General features: G+C 39.1%; 1 protein-coding gene across 2 annotated transcripts in view; it reads left to right on the top strand.

Moving 5' to 3' along the window:
• Positions 1–1,066: 1,066 nt before the first annotated feature.
• The window catches only part of glcci1b (glucocorticoid induced 1b), a 29,008-nt gene continuing 13,572 nt past the window's right edge, over positions 1,067–16,502 (top strand). Inside the window, exons 1-3 of one of the 2 annotated variants that reach the window (XM_085292563.1) lie at positions 1,067–1,237; positions 1,417–1,796; positions 10,921–11,069. In XM_085292563.1, the coding sequence (XP_085148689.1) occupies positions 1,487–1,796; positions 10,921–11,069 (459 nt within the window). In that variant the 5' untranslated portion in view covers positions 1,067–1,237; positions 1,417–1,486. The remainder of the gene's footprint in view (positions 1,238–1,416; positions 1,797–10,920; positions 11,070–16,502) is intronic. The other variant, XM_085292564.1, reaches the window with a different exon arrangement.

The following is a 16,502-nucleotide window of genomic DNA, read 5'->3' as shown; positions in this document are numbered from 1 at the left end:
GGAACTTTCACTTTTATGTTTCTAAACATAACAAATGTAGTTTGGCCAGTTGTCGTGGAATAAAGATGTTTTGTCATCTGGAGCTGGCCTGAAGTTTGAGAGTGAGATTCTGCCATTGGAAAAGGAACAGATGACCAACCGTCTCACCACACACATTCATTTGCCAAATATCTTTAAGCATAAAAGGAATTTGACCTGAGTCAAGTCACATAAGCAAGCTCTCAAGTCACTTATGCACAGTATCATTAACAGAGACAAGGAAAGTAGGTGAAACAAGGTCAAGGCCGCTCAGAGTTGATTCGTATAAATATATATGTTTTTTAAAATCAAATATAGATATAAACTTTCCAGTCCTCTGCAAAAGGGAAACCGCTTGATAAATGAGATTAACAGTTATGGTGCTGCAGTGTTTAGCACTGTTTCCTCAAAGCAAGGTGGTTCTGGATTAGTGGGCGGTGCACTAAATGAGGCTAAGATAAACTGGTTGGGTGTGACAAACTAAATGATGTGAAGTAGCTCAATAAAGCAATACAATGTGACAAAATGTATCGAAATATCTTCTCATATTGCCAGTTAAATAGAAAGTAGAACAAAAAAAAATCTAGATTGCAAAACAATCTAAATACAATAAAATAAGGAGCTAAGTGAGTCATATAGGGACAACAGCTAATAAATATAGACTTTGAGGTGGTCCAAATTTCCTGTGGAGCTGAAATTGATGACTAAGTTTACACTGCCTGTAAAGAGGTGCACAGGGTGCCTGCAGGAAAAGCCATTCACCTCAGTGTGAAATTACATCTGAAGCTGACAAAATAATGAATAATGTCATGAAGTCATTTTACAAGTTTTTATTAGTTCAAAGTTTTAATATTTATTTTGGAGCTATATGCTCTTTATGTAATTAAAATAATAATAATAATAATGTACCGATAAAATATTTACAGATATAATTGGCTGAGAATATAGTCAATACATAAATTTGGACCAATCAGCGTCGTTACTGTACACCCCCAGTGTCCAATCATACGCTCGGAATTGAGCGTTGTGTTCCGCCCACAGGCAGCAGCCAGTAGTCTGGTAGAAAGAACTGTCATTTAGAGTGAGTGGACAGGATGGGGAAGACGCAGAGAGAGCTGGAAAACACGAATTAAACGTAATGAGAAGTATTACAAAACAACTTTTAAAGTTGCCCATGTTGTGTTTGCAGCTTACGACGGCATTTGTTAGTATCTAACAGGTAAGTTTATCCCGTAATAATACGTCTTTGACCTACTTTTTTCTTCGAACGAATGAGCTGATTTTTTTTAAAGGAAGCTAACGTTTTTGTTTTTTTGTTTTGTTTTTTGCTAACAAGCTAATGTTTCTCTTACCGCCCCCACCCCATCCCATTCTCCCCACCACCATCTCCTTCTGCAGAAAAACAGCAACTTTGGCAGTACGTGTTTTTTTTTTTCCCACTGCGATAAGAATTACAGTCACTTTGAGGATGTCAGCCCCCAGCAACTCGCTTCAGCAGCCGAGGGTCAGACGCAGCAATGCGGGCTCCCCCGGCTCCTTCAACAACAACAGCTGCCGTTTGCACCCCATCCGTGCCACTGTGCCCTACCAGCTCCTTCGTGCGGGTCAGAGCAGTCCCACGCGGCCACAGACCCTGTGCGGAGGAGCCACGAGCCACAGCCGGGGCTCCAGCCCCCCCTCCAGTCCGACACTCAGTTCAGGAAGTGCAAATGCTAAGCAAAGACTGTCCCCCGAAAATAAGGAGTCGTCTTGCCCCCCAGACTCTCCAGTTTCCAGAGGTAAAAACAAGATTTTCAGCAACTTTGTCTGTGCTGGGTCAACAAATGCTCACCACGTGCGTTTGATTCAGGATGACTTGTCTTGATAGCCTAACTTATGTTGTCACTGTGTGGTGTATAGTCATGCCATTAAATGTGCTAAAATGTGATCGCATATTATTTTTTTGGGGTGGGTAACAAGTAAGTCTGGAGTCAGGCTGGCACTTGCTTTGAAGGAGGTTTTATGCATTAAGCCTATCTTTAAGTGCAGTTATGCAGTCATAAAGAGGCTCGAGTGAAATACTGGCTCCTTTACTTTATTTGCTCTTTTGAAAGGAGAGAATTGGCAGAAAGACCTGATTTTAGTTATAACAGCGGCCACGTCACTCCCAGGAGAAGCCACGCGAGAGAAATGGTCAGGTGTTGCTTAGACTGACTCTCACTCCATACATAGATGCATGTACACTGAACATATGCTAAACCTCACCATGCTGCCTTGCACATGGATAGCAGAGCCTGGCCTTATGTTGTTTCATGTCATGCCCAGTTGATCTTTGGAAGAGATATGGAGATGCAGTGAAGGAGCATATGAGAGTTTAGGCAGCACCCAGTGCTTCACTGACTAAACCTTATTTAACTGGCTGCTTCTCCTGCCAAATATTGACCCTGTGGCCGGTTTTCTGTAGCAGTATGCTTTCACAGGCCAGCAGTGCACTTTTTCTTTTTTGCTGAAAGAATACTACTTTTTCTGTAGCCCCTGTGTTTTTGTAGAAAAAACACTCCTAACCACGCTCTGTCAAGCTAGTGTTTGAAACACTCTGTGATAAGAAAGGCCTGCTTTTCCTGTATATTGAGGCAAAACAGGCTCATTCTGCTTTGGTTAACCTAAGTGACTACTCCTGCCTCAGCAGCTGGGGCAGTGTTCCTTCCATTTGTCAAATTCTAATAGATTTTCCCTCTTACCTTTAACTAAATGGGTGCCCTCTTTTCTCAATGCAGCACGATAGTTATTATGGAGTAGTGTGTGGAATTTAATGTTTGTGACGTGTTTCACATTCCTCAGTTCTTTGAATGAGATGACCTCCAGCCTTGACTAGTGTAGCATGCAAGGCAGGAAACTAAGTCTCTTCAATAACAACTGAGTGGGCAGCTTTACCAAGCATGGTGAATTTCACCTGAGCTGGTGTTGATCCCCTGCTCTGTTGGCATGCCATGCATACCTCGGTCCTCTGAGAGAGTCAACCTCTAACCTAGACTAGTGTCCCATGTCAGTGGTGATGATGATAGAGGCTTGACCCTCGTTCACGGATGTGACCCCACAGTACAAACACGCCTGTGAGGCGTCAGATGACAAGTACTATGGGCCACATCAGCAAGTGGTCTCATGGTTCCCGGAAGTGAAAAATGTGGCATATAGATCAATTTAAAGGTGGAAAAACAACTGAAACAAATAACCGATAAGATTGCCAGAATAAGTTATTGATCATTAAAATAAAGATATGACACAAAGATGCCTGTCACTTTTATTTCACTTACAAAAGTAAGTAAAACACAGACATTTATGATTGTAAACTGTCAAGCAGACAGATTGAAATGAATGAAGTTAATCAGCCCATTATTCATAAGTCAAATCATTTTTTGTGTCAGGCAAAGTTTCTTCCGGGCATTGGCTGATTGTCAGGTACCATATGCAGCTTTTTTTCTTTTTACCCCAATTACTGGTGTACTTATTTTTTTTTTAAAATGTGTAAAACAAATTTTGGCTCTGATATAGCCGCCTCTCTGTAGTCTAATGTTCTGCCTAGAGAATGATCTGATGAGTTACACTTGAAGAGTAAAAAGGGCTATGAGCTCTGAGCACAGTAGCACATTCCTTGTGAAGTAGCTCTGGTGAGCTAGCAGAGTTGTGCATTAATGTTGAAGTTGTGTGACCTACCTCATTAGTGACAAGTATGCAGAATTTCCCTGTTACGTTAGAAATGCTTCACCAATGCAGTATTTTACACTGACCATAGATATATCTGCATTCTTTTAACGACCTCCAGGGGGCAATAACTGTGGTTCCAAATAGACTTGCGCTTCTATAAATGTCTATGGAAAAACCTCTCTCCTTCCTGACCCCAGTAAATACTTTCCTGATGAGTTTATGGGCTCAGCCACCTGTTTCAGATCACAATGAATCAAGCATTAAGTTGGTGTTTTTTTTGTTTTTTGTTTTTTTTTTTTTTAAGCAAATTTTGTTTAAGTGTCAGAGGATTATCCAGGATGTCCTCACTGGATAGTAACTTGTGTTGACGAGGCTTTGTGCGAGTAGTGTCACAGTCATATGCACCCCCTGACTATTTTCACCAGGATAACAAAGGTGAAAACACTCAACACTAGAGAACTAGAGAAATTCACGGATTAATGGGTCATGTCACAGTTAACATCTAGCTGAACTTTCCCACATAAGCACTAAGAAGTTCAGCTTCATGATAAAATCCATTTGGACAAATTACAATTTTTGGTGACACAAATTGTATGGACGTCATGCAAAACAACTGTCAGTCTTGAGTACTCTTGTCTTTGTCCTACCTGGTTCACTGTAATTGTGGGTGGGTGGGGCAACCTAAACCTCACCTCCAGGGCAAGTCTGGCACAGAGGCAGCATGACCAGAAATGATGCAAAATTAGTCTTGTTGCTGTTGTTTCTTCAGCGTCCATCCGTGTTCACGGATCCCCAAAGCAACAACAGACTCCCTCCCAGCAGATTGTTAGCTAGCATTACCCGGCATCCTGGTCAGTGGTGTAATTTAATTTGAAAAATACAGTTATTAGTGTTGTCCATGAAAAGTATGGGCCAAGGGTTAATAATTGTTGTTCGCATTATTGAGATCCCCCCCCCCCCATTTAAAACAGCAAGATTGTATACAATATTTACATGTAGTCTGCAGTGATCCCGAAAGTCTAGATTTTGTTCCCTGACTGCTCGCTTATACAAGGCAGGGTCGGTGTGTTGAAGCTTTGGCAGTTTATAGTCGGATTTCTTTTTCACAGCTCACGTCTTCTAGAGCTGCACTTTATGTCCTTGACCTTAAGCCAGTTCTTAGCCCTGTTACATAAAATATCAATAGAAATTGATCTACAGTGTAAAAACATGGTGTCGGGCATGCAGCCTAGGCCAGACCCTGTCCACCAGTGAGTCCAGTTTGCCCTCTGAATGGGTTTGAACTCCAGTTTTTTGTTTTTGTTTGTTTTTATGAAATAAAGTGCATCATTATTATTTTTGTGGTAATGCCAGCCTTACTATATAAAATGTATAGAAAGTGTTTCCTAGAGATGATTTTTTTTTTTCTTGAAAAAAAAAAAAGTGTAAAATAGTGTCCATGTGAAGGTGATATTTATTTCCACTGATCAGCAAATTCTAATCACAGTAAACTCAATAAGACAGCCCAGTCATCTGTTTTTGAAAATGGAACTTTAATTAAAAAAGAAATATTTTAAGAGATTGGGTTAAGTTTGTCTTTCACTTTTGCTTATAGTTTCACATTTCAGAAAGTAATTCTTTAAAGACACCTGAAAACATGTTTGCGGGTGTTTTCCAGTACAGTGCATTTATTGGTCAGGAATACTTGGGGTAAATGTGGATGCCATGTGGCACTAAATTGAGTTTTCTACGTGGTTAATAAAGAGATGCTACTGCAGAACTGTCACGTTCTGACACAAGCTTACCTCTGACTGCAAAACTCGATTTACAAACACAAGATCTACTGTGCTGTTATTTTGTTGTTGTTGTTGTTGTTGTTGTTTTGTTAATATATCAAAATTTTTGCATGTATACAAAATCTTAACATGCTTTTTGGTAGTTTACTCAAACCTAAAATACGTTTTTTGTTTATCCAATGTCCAAGTGCAAAATGCATAGACTTCTGCTACGTTAAGTAACAGACTTTTTGCTTTGCAGACCAGTCAGGCGTTCACGTACAGTCATCCCCATGCAAAGGCCCCTTTTAAGCCAGGAAAAGCCCTCAATATGAGCAAAAATTGTTCACTTTATCTTTCGTTGCTGCAGCTCAGTGTGATTTGACTACAGCAATAGTCTGTGCAGTGTATAATTTCTCATACACTGTAGTACTTTGAACCCACTCATATACATAATGCTTGCCATTTGGTGGAAAACTCCGTCCAAAGTGGCTTACAGTGCCACGGGTGTGGTGATGGACTTTGGTTCACATGATTTTTAGATCTTAGCCTGATGATGGTGGACAGAGTTAAGAGTATTATATTTCACCTTATGACCTTTTAGGTTCACCAACATGACATCATCTTTTACCACACTGTCCCCACAATGAAAGTCAAAGTGCCAGCTGTGCTGAAATGGCCCTGCTTCATTGTCAGCTATTCAAACTGCAGAGTAGGACCAAATGTGAAAATGAATGTGGTCTGAATCGGTGGACTGTAGCACAACTGCACTGTTTCCTGTACTTTCATCTCTATGCATGTGACATTTTGAAGCACCTGGAAGTTTACCCTCAACTTTGATCTAAAGGTTGCTCATTCTTAAGTCCACACACATAAATGGGGGATTTGTTAGCACATATGTTCCTCATTCACTGAGATGCATTCAAACCTGTTCATACTAGCTTGTTGTGAAATATACCCACTGGACTCAGATGTGAATAATGTTTATATTATATTAATGTATCTGAATTTATTTTACTGTTTTTTGTGCTAACAAGCAATTTCTCAGCCTGCAAAGACACACACAGTTACAAACTCTGATGTCAATCACACTTAATTTTATCATCTATTCATTTACATTGTGTGAAATGGCAGTGCATGCTCAAATGCTAAATTTCAAAATTGTCAGACCCGCCCCCTTTTTAAGGTAAGATATAGATATCGATACCTTGGCTTTTGTAATGATCAGATACTGGTGTTAAATTAATAACCTCTGGTTCCCCTCTCTTCCTCACAGTGAGAAACATTCTTTTATGTAGGATAACATAAGGTTCATCTAAAATATTGTGTTAAATATTTTCTAGCTTTGTAAAGTACAATGTGATGCATATATTTAACAATATAAATTTACGTTATTTAGTAAAACTGAAAAAATCTGTATTTGCAGAAGTTTCATTTAAATAAGCATCTACTGCATACTGCGGTCATATATAGTCATGCTAATTTCTTCTTTTTGTGCATAACTTCACACATAAGTACCAGATATGGACCAGACAGCAACACGTTCTGTTATCATAAATGTAACTAGGCTTCTCCAAAAATAATACACTGGGCCAATGCCCTTTTAGCCAAACTGCTGCCACTTTGCTTTTAATGTCCTCCATTATATATTAGTTTCCCTGCTAGCTGGACTGAAACGTTGTCACCTGATCCAGCGGGTTGTTTTTTTTTTTGTTTGTTTTTTTTTTTGTTTTTATTATTCAGGATTGCACCGCCATCCGATCAATGTCTTAAATGTCACGTCACTTTGAGAATTTCTAGCACACAATTATACAATTTTTGCTTCCACAGTACAATCAGAACATGAAATCATCACAGCCGTGATGTTTTTGGAACAGGACGTTGAATTAGGACTGGGTGATATGGGGGAAAAAAATTTTATCGCAAATTTTTTTTTCCCCGTCAGTGGATATATAAAGATATAAAATCAAATCACTTTAAAAAAAATAAATAAATAAATAATACATTTTTTACTCCTAAGGGAAAATGTGTGAAGCTGAACATGATAAATGTACTGTAGATCTCCATGCTGCTGCATTTTAAATACAGTGTATATAATAAACTAAAACCTTAACTCTGACCATTCAAAACCTTCAAGTGTTAAAGAATACAAACAAATGATATTTACTGTATCTCAAATTTTCACTGAAGAAAAGTTTTTTGTCATAATTATCTTTTCGTTTTATTGCCCACCCCCATGCTGAACTGTACATACAGAAGAGCATTACTTTGTTTACACACAGCAATGGATACATTAGCCCACCATTAGCTTAGTTCTCATTTTTAGTGTTTTAAAGACTTCTTTAATTCCATTTATCCTTTTATAACTGTTTCTACACATGTAGGGTTGTTGGAGATATATATTAGCTTAGGGCTGTGCAGTTAAGTGATTATTTTTATTTGCTTTTTTCCCCTCTCATTATGGTTGAAACTAAATCTCTGGTATCTTGTGAATATTGACGATGTCGTCTTGCCTTCCAGCACCCTACGCTTTACTTTTTGTTGCGCCCTGAAATCTCAGATTTACTCTCCACCAGGGTGCTTTATATTTGTTTTTTTGTTTATTTTTAACATAAAGCAGTTTGCTTTAATCAGGCAGGTAAATCAATTCTACTGTGCATTTAAAATAAATCTTCTGTCTGAAAGACATTTGTTAGCTAAATGTGTATTTTTACATAAAGGTGCTGCTATTGCAGCATATAGATACTTTATATTTGCCAAGTATTTGGGATTATTTTTGCCATAATTGAGCAACACTGCATTAACTAATTAACTGGTTGTATCTTATGTCTTAAAAACAAACAAAATAAAAATCCCCCTATGCTTATGTCCTTATGTCCAGTACAAGGTTATCCATTATCCTTGTTATCAACGTGCAAGTTGAGAATAAGATTTTAGCTGGTGCCTCAACGTGATTTAAAAAAGGGAAAAAGGAAAAATCGGAGCGCATTTTGCTTTTCAAACTCAACTAAATACTTTGAATTAATTGATGTCAGTTTAAAAATTATGGTAAAGTCAGTGCATTTTCACTTTTGATACATGTTGGCACTTTCAGTAGATTTGCCATATTAACTTGGATTAAGCCTAAGTGTCCAATTACAAGGGTTTCTAAACTAGGATTAGGCTTAAACCATGTCTAAGAAACAGTCTCTCTTTTTAAGCCTGGTACCAATAGGAAAACTTAGTGATTTATTCTTAAAATGCACTTGCCTGAGAAGGTCTTGAATTGTCTTTTGTTTTGTCTAAAACCCAAACGCATTCAATTTGCTATCATATGACCTAGAAAACCTGCCAATTGTCACGCAAAAGGAGTAGAATTGTAGATCACGCTAAATTAACCAAAGTTTCTCTTCAACCAGTCTCGCGCATCCCTGTGCAAACCTGGGGCGAACAGTTCTCCTATACTTTGCAAAAGAGAACTACATGTTTGTTATCACATTTGCCTTACAGCTAATAATTCACCATCCTGGAAATGCAAAGACTTCATCACAGCTTGCTGTCTGAACTGCGAAGGGAAGTTCAACCTGAAAATAATTCTTTAATTTGACATACACTTACTTTACCCATGAAAAAATCAGCAGATAGACTTCTTTGATGTCTTGGCTTCTTTCATACTGTTTCTTTTTTCTCATCGGGAGATTATTCTAGTCTGGCAAGTGGGGAAATGATGGAAAATAACTACAATCCCAGTTTTGAGAGCACTGGCTTGGACTATATAAATATTGATAGAAATTTAGCCTGCTTCCTTTGTCTAGAATGCTTCAGGGAATTTTTACTGTAGCCCAGTAAGCTTACTTAGGCAATACCTTTGGGTGTGTAGGCCTGTGTATTCTGCGAACAAAGAGCAACAATGAATGGCTGTGTAGTTCTAGTAGGAGAGAGGTGCCTCATGGAGATAGTTTAGTCTGTGTGTCTGTTGGAAAGGCCCTTGCCCTAGCCTGCTCAGGCAAGGAATAAAGTAAACAAGCATATTTCCTGCTCATCGTTCTGTTACTTTACCCTGCCTTTGATATGGGAATGAAAGAAAGAATGTACACTTGCTTTTTTTTAGAAATTACTACAAGTATAATTGAGGCTAATAAATGTAATGCAGTCTCTAAGCACATTCGAGCTTATACCTTTACATGATTTTTTTTGTTTTTAACTGCGTGGCACTGCAGGAATGCAGAGTGAATGCAGGCAGTATTGATGTGCATTGTGGTTGTTTATGAGTTCTTATGTGGGTGGCGTGTGCTTAACTGCTCCAGCTCATAGCAGGTTATTCTCTCTTTTTTTTTTTTTTTTTTTTTTTTTTTTTTTTTTTTTTTTTTGGCCTGTCCCGTTTGGCTCTTTTGCCATCAGAATTGTTGTCTAAAGGCAAAGAAAGATGCCCAACGGATTTACTTTACCAAACTGACCATCCCAGCCTTGCCGTAATGGTCCATTTGATTCACCTTTTATTGTTTATTTTATTTTCACTTACTGAATACGGGACAGACTTGACTGGGGGAAAGAAGGGGAGAAAGAAAGAGGGAAAGAGAAACAGCTGAGAAGAGGGACGGGGGAGAAGGGCAAAAAACAAAAACCAACAGAACGGGCAGAGAAAAAAAATGCATATATCAATCACCTGGATCACCTGCTGAGAAAGAAAAAAGAAAGCAAGCAGAAGAGAACAAGAGTAATAGAATAAACAACATCACAATGATATATGGGAATATGACAGTAAATACTAAATGTTAAACATTATTGTGCAGCACATAAGATCAACAGAACACAGTGTGCTTTGAGGTAGGAGCCAAAAAGGGTGTAGTTTGTGGGTGTGATCACCCGTGTGTACACCTGTGAGCATGGACGCGCTTGTTTTTTGTTTTTTTTAAAAGGTTGTTTATGAGTTCTTATGTGGGTGGCGTGTGCTTAACTGCTCCAGCTCATAGCAGGTTATTCTCATAATATCAGATACTGCTGCTCAGCCATTTACATTTGCCTCAGGTCGCAAGCCTTCTCTTTGCTCTGCTGTAACACATCATACTGTCCATACTTTCAAAACTAGAAGATATTGGTACACAAACTCATTTGGTTAGTTGAAGCCATGTTTTATTACATTTCTTGTTGTTGTTGTTTTTGCTTTTTTTATAATCAAAGCAGTATGTTTTGATTATAACTGACGTCGATTTACATGCTCCTTTATTTCTAGATAAAAATGTAACTACTGGGTTTGGTTTGTCATTCAAAATATGGCTTCATGTTCCTGGTTGCATTTGTGCAGTAAGTGATTTGTTACACTAAAATGTTAGCATTTCAGTTGAAACTTATTAACACACTCAGCAAGGAAGAGTCAAAAGATACCTCAGGGTGTCTGGCAGTATTGCACATCATGACATGCACTGATGCCAGCGTGCATGCGTGTGTGTCTAATTCTGTTTCTTTGTTCTTTCTAACTTTACAGCAGAAAGATCCAAATTACAGGTGAGGAATTCAAGTGCCATTCGACGGGCTTCTTCCTTGGACGCCATCACAGGGCCATACCTCACTGGCCAGTGGCCTCGGGACTCCCATGGACCCTACCCTTCTTGTATGAAAGACAAAGCCACACAGGTACACGGTGTTCAGAAAATCCTACCTTGGCTGCAGGCCTGCGGGGGTTGACTCAACCTAACTCTTTTCAACAGTAATCTTTAACCTTTACGCAATGCTGGCGTGCATTTAATCAACCTTTAAGCCTAGTGATTGGAGATTTTCTGCCAAAATTAACTCTGGGTGTTGTAATTGATGTCTCTCTGGACATTTTTCTTTTAAAAATGTATTACACGGTTTTCTCTGGAAACAAGGAGGTGCCCAAAGTAACTCCCTGAACTTTAGAAATCAATTCTGCAATAAATCATTATTTGATTTAGGAAATATTTGCATCATTTTCTAATGTTCTGTTGTATATGCTGTTACAGTTAACTATTCAAATGAAACATGGGCAACTTTTCAAAAGATTTTGACATATGTACAAGTTACTCTTGTGAGTTTGAAGCTCAGGCTTTAGCTCTTTTTCTGTTGTTGGATGTCAAAGACAGCTTTGTATGTGGTCACTGCATTTGTTGTAACAACTGTGATTACGTCACAATCCCATTTACACTGGAATTTTGGACTCTTTGTAGTCATCTTCTAAGCCATAGGGGATACAATGGAGGAAAAAAATCACTACAGGCAGAGAAGTCAGCATAAGAAGGAAATTAGTAGCTGACGTTTTTTAACTGATGCATCATAACTCAGTATTAAGCCTCTGCAGTGTTACATTTTGCTTGCACGTGCAATATTAGGTGGTGAAAGAGTCTTTAATGTTTGGAAAAGTTGAGTCAAAATACTGCATTTAAGTGGAGATGCACAATTACTTGCCCCAATAATATCTGTCTAAATGAGTGTGGTTTATGGCCCTTTTAAAGTTATTTTTACAGTTGACTGGAAAATAAAGACATAAAATATTATAATCTTATTTTAAGGCCACTTTGTCAACCATGAGGCCAGGAGGACTTTTCAAATTAATGATTTTTCCCAGCAAATAATTGCAGGCATGAGTACCAAAACAATTTTTTGGTTTCTTTCATAGTTTCTGTCATAGTGCTTGGTGCTGGCGAAAGACTTTTGTTATATTAATCTGGTAGTTGAAGTCTGGAGTCGGCTGCCAGTGTAGGCCTAACAGAGTTGTCTGAATAGTCTGAAATTCCCAGAAAGCACAACATTTTAATGCATTATAACACTTCATAAGGCATATGCATGGATTCCACATTGAATCTGACCACAGTATTCCTGGATAACTGCCCACACATAATCAGCTACTAATCTTGCCATGTGACTCGGTGTTAAATGTAGTTTCACTCAAAGAGCCTTTTTTTGTAGGGGGAGGGTTTCTGTTATGAAAGAATATTGAATATGTATGATCATGACAAGGGCTGCTCTCCTCTGTGCTAACAGAAGCCTTTCATGTGTCTGAATGAAGACCGCCGAGGCTCATTTACATGGGCTTCATCCCTTTAACCCCTCATTCTCCTTGCATTTCTTTGTGTGTAGGCTGAGGAAGTGGTGAGTGGGTCCTACGAAGTTTCTTGAGCTGGCTATGTGCAAAGTAAACATCTCTAATTACAGGGTTCCTGTGCATTCTGGACAGACTGGGCAAGAATGGAAAGTTGATTTGATAGTGATTGGATCTTGACTAATGTTAATAAATGGACCCATCTTTTAGACTTAGTGGGGGGTTTTAAGCACTCTGTGATGTTTGCCTTGTTCTTAACCATATTTACCTGTAAAAATCTGATTGAAGCAGGCTAAAATAAAAATCCAATTTAAGATTTATGTCTTTAGAAGCTGTGGAAAAAATGAAAAACATTTTGGATGTTTTCAAATTCTTAAATGCACAACCATCCCTGAAGGATAGTCATAGACCACTTCCTGTTAACAAGTTGTGCCTGGCCCCAGCTCTTTTTATGAGACAACAACAGAAGCAAGCAGCACACAAAGGATCCACAGACTCTTTTGTTGTGCATTGCACAAGTTCAAGTCAGCCTCTCCTTTGAGCTGTAATTCAGCCCTGCATGGAGGTGAAGTTGTTTGCACCTGTCCCCCAGGCTATGACTGAAGCGAGGAGAAATCCCACTGCTTACCACCTGGCCCTCGTGGCTACACGGCCCGCCTGCCTTTTGTGTGGGAGTTTAGGAGCAGAGGGCCCATACATATGCTAATCACTGTTCCGGGACAGGGCTGCGTGCTCTAGGCCCTGTGGTTACAGAACACAGAGAATGTCTGTATGAAGATTAGGATCCTGACACACCAAGGCAACCTCAATGAACTAGCATAAAGACAAAACTGATCAGTTTGTGTTGCCTCATGTCTTCTATTAAAAGTTGCACTTTGCACACAGTGCAGGAGCTGATGACCAGCTGACCGCTGATATGTGTGCACATTCTGGGCCTACGTGACAGGAAAAGACTCATTAGCATTATGTGTAATTGAAAATGTACAACACAAGCTGTTGTGTTATTTTCATATCTTGAACAGCTTCATATGAATTTTAGCTTCTTTCTTTGACTGAGACTTCACATGTACATGGTAGACATGGACGTAGCCATTGTGATATCACCCGCTGGCGTTTTGCAGCTGCCATTTTGTTTTTTGATGTAACCATATTTGGGTGGAGTGTAGATGCTAAGTTATAAACTAAGGCTAACAAACTTTGTTAGCAATCAGCATCCATAAAGTGTGAAGGTGCAACACACACACATACATCTTCTAATTAGTGATAAGTAACAGACTAATAAAACTACAATTTAATTAATCAAAACTGAAAAACATACCAACACAATAAATATGGGAGGAAGCATCCTGAAGTTATGAAAGACAAAACTATCCAGGCTATAATACGCTGCTACCACCCGATGCGCTCTCTGCCAGAGCGAGTGTCGATGAATTTACTTTTTGTGACTGGTTGTCGTTTTGTTAAACCTTAGTCGCACAGTTTCTACTCTGTAATTAGAAAATGACCAAAGCCAAATACAAAAGCTGTTGAAGCTCTCTGTAGAAGAAAACAAGTTCTACCACAGACTCCACCAGTTAAAGCTAGCATTGAATTACAGTTCTGTAGAAACTGGTGAAAATTAAATGGTATTTTTGCTTGAAATCTCACTCCCTAATGGGATTGGCTCACTTTGGGAGCAAGCCTCAAAGGGCCGTTAAAAGAAATGCTGTTTCTCGTGCTTTGAGGTGGCTTAATGTTAACATGCATCCAACTTCTGCCTTGGTGTACAAAAGCTTTTCGACAGAAACATGTGTTAGAGTGCTTTATTGGATGTTATCTCATGCCACGTTTTAATCAGTAACTTTTTCCATGTTTGCCTCCTAGACGCTTAATGTAAACTGATGTCTCTTGTAGTGATTTTGATTTACTGACTCATAAAGTCAACTCGCCCAGTCAGAGAACATGGTCTCTGCATCTCTAAAATGCACCAAATTATAGCAGCGGCACTTTGCTCGCATGTCTCGGCATGTAATCTAAACAAAACAGCACAAATTCCACTGTGATTCTATTGAAGCCCAGTCATTATTTCCTGCTTTGGAACAGAGCTGGATTCTTGAGGATGTTGCCTGCATGTAACCCTTTGGGTGTGATTCACAATAGGAAGCGAGCTACAGGCTGCAGTAACAGTTGGGTTTTATCTGTAGAGCATTACATTATCAGGCACCACACCTGGCACACTGCTCAGGCTTGGAAGTCGGAGCTGAAACGATAAAAGGCCCTCTGAGGTAAATAAAGGTGGGTATTCTTGTTAACACATTGTTTGAGAGGAACAGAGTCAATAAAGAGAGGCAGCCTGCGGTTTTTGTAACTGCCATATCTTATGATTTCCCTGGGGAAGTTAAATTGCAAATTAAGATATCAAACAATGATGATATTGTGACCTCACTGTGTCATCTTTTAGCCCACTGACTGGTAATAAGCTTTCTTTATCATTAACAAAAAAATAATAATCATAATCACTTGGAAGACGTCTTATGTTGAAAACAGTGTTGAACCTGTGAACTCGCTTACATTTGTTTGTTAGCCAACATTTAAACATTTGCTCAACAGTGAGGGCTCTAGCTTCAGGCCAACTTCGCACCTCAGTGTCATCATTTTTACTGCAAGCTGTTTTTCCTGTACTGAAGGTTGCTGTGGTCGCAGCACTTTGTTGCCACCCCTGAACAACACAAATCAGAATGAAGGTGATTTAAGCCTCAAGAAGATTAAGGAACATGAAATATCTTCCTGTCCTGACAAGGGCATTCAGTTTTTCAGCCTGCCACCACGTTTCCCTTTGATACTGTTTAAATGACCATAACTGAAGTAATACAAATTAACACCAAACTGTGCATTATAACTAATGAATAAGTATAACTAATGAAAAATGCAAACTAATTATCATTCCCATGAGACTATACCTTGAAGTGCCAATAAAAGCATTGCAGATTTCATAAGCTACAGGTCCTCCTTGACGTCACATAACATCTGTGAGAACTTAGTTTTTCCTCGAGTCCAAAGCTCCACACAGTCTCTGTGCCCTTTCTAACCAATCTGCATTTTGCATGAACAGATTACGCTGCAGCATCAAGTCCCTCAGTGTTTGGCAGAGGCATCAAACGGCACAAGCGATTCCATAGCCCATGCACAAAATGTTAATGCTAAAGGCTAGCTATACATCTGCCAAGCACAGTGGTCCCTTTTATGAGAGCACAAGTGCTCATTTAATCCGCTGTCCTTTTCTCAGGCAACCGGCACCAGCGAGCCAGCGCAAACGACTTCACGGGTGTTCCTCATTATTCACAGTGTGATATTCCATATCATAGGGCAAGGCTTGTGCGTTAGTTGGAAAAGCCATAGAGGGTTTTCTGTTTATGTGGGGTCAGACATAAGGCAGTGTGAAGACACTGGCATTTAAGTTGCTTCATACTACTGTGCTGTCGATAAAACATCAGCTGTTTGAGAACCAGAGGCTGTGTTGATATGCATAATCAGGGGGAAGTATGTGGTTTCAAACAGCCATATAAAACATCCTCAGTCTGTTTCTGTTTTTGCATTAATTTGCATAACTTAACTGTTTTCTTGTTTCCGCTAAACATATCTGAAAGACTTGTGCAGTGACACAGAAATGCTTGTGTGCTCTCCTGTAGGGAATGTTTTGTATACGTTTACGAAAAAAAAAAAAAGTTTACTGATGATACAAAACTTCTCTGTAGACTCATTGATCTGGTATAGGCTGGGCATTGTAGAGCACAGCTGTAGCAAATCTGTATTTTACATGAGCCAAGAAACTTTTTCACGACTAAATGTGCGGACGTGGAAACCGTGAAAATGCTTTTGTTGCTGACAACGTTTTCTTTGGTAGGTTTCTGGTTTTTGGACTAGAATTAAGCATCTTGTATTCTGTGTTCCTGTAGTCTGCAAGTAATAAAGTGAATTTTGTCCCCTGCCACTGGTTTAGAGTATTTACCTTAAGTCGGCGTAGTAATGGA

Source organism: Mchenga conophoros, linkage group LG11 (genome assembly GCF_057382185.1).
Source record: "Mchenga conophoros isolate Kocher_MC1m ecotype Shallow Benthic linkage group LG11, M_conophoros_male_GT1.1, whole genome shotgun sequence".
NCBI classification, from domain to species: domain Eukaryota; kingdom Metazoa; phylum Chordata; class Actinopteri; order Cichliformes; family Cichlidae; genus Mchenga; species Mchenga conophoros.
This window is presented reverse-complemented; position numbering and strand designations above follow the sequence as displayed.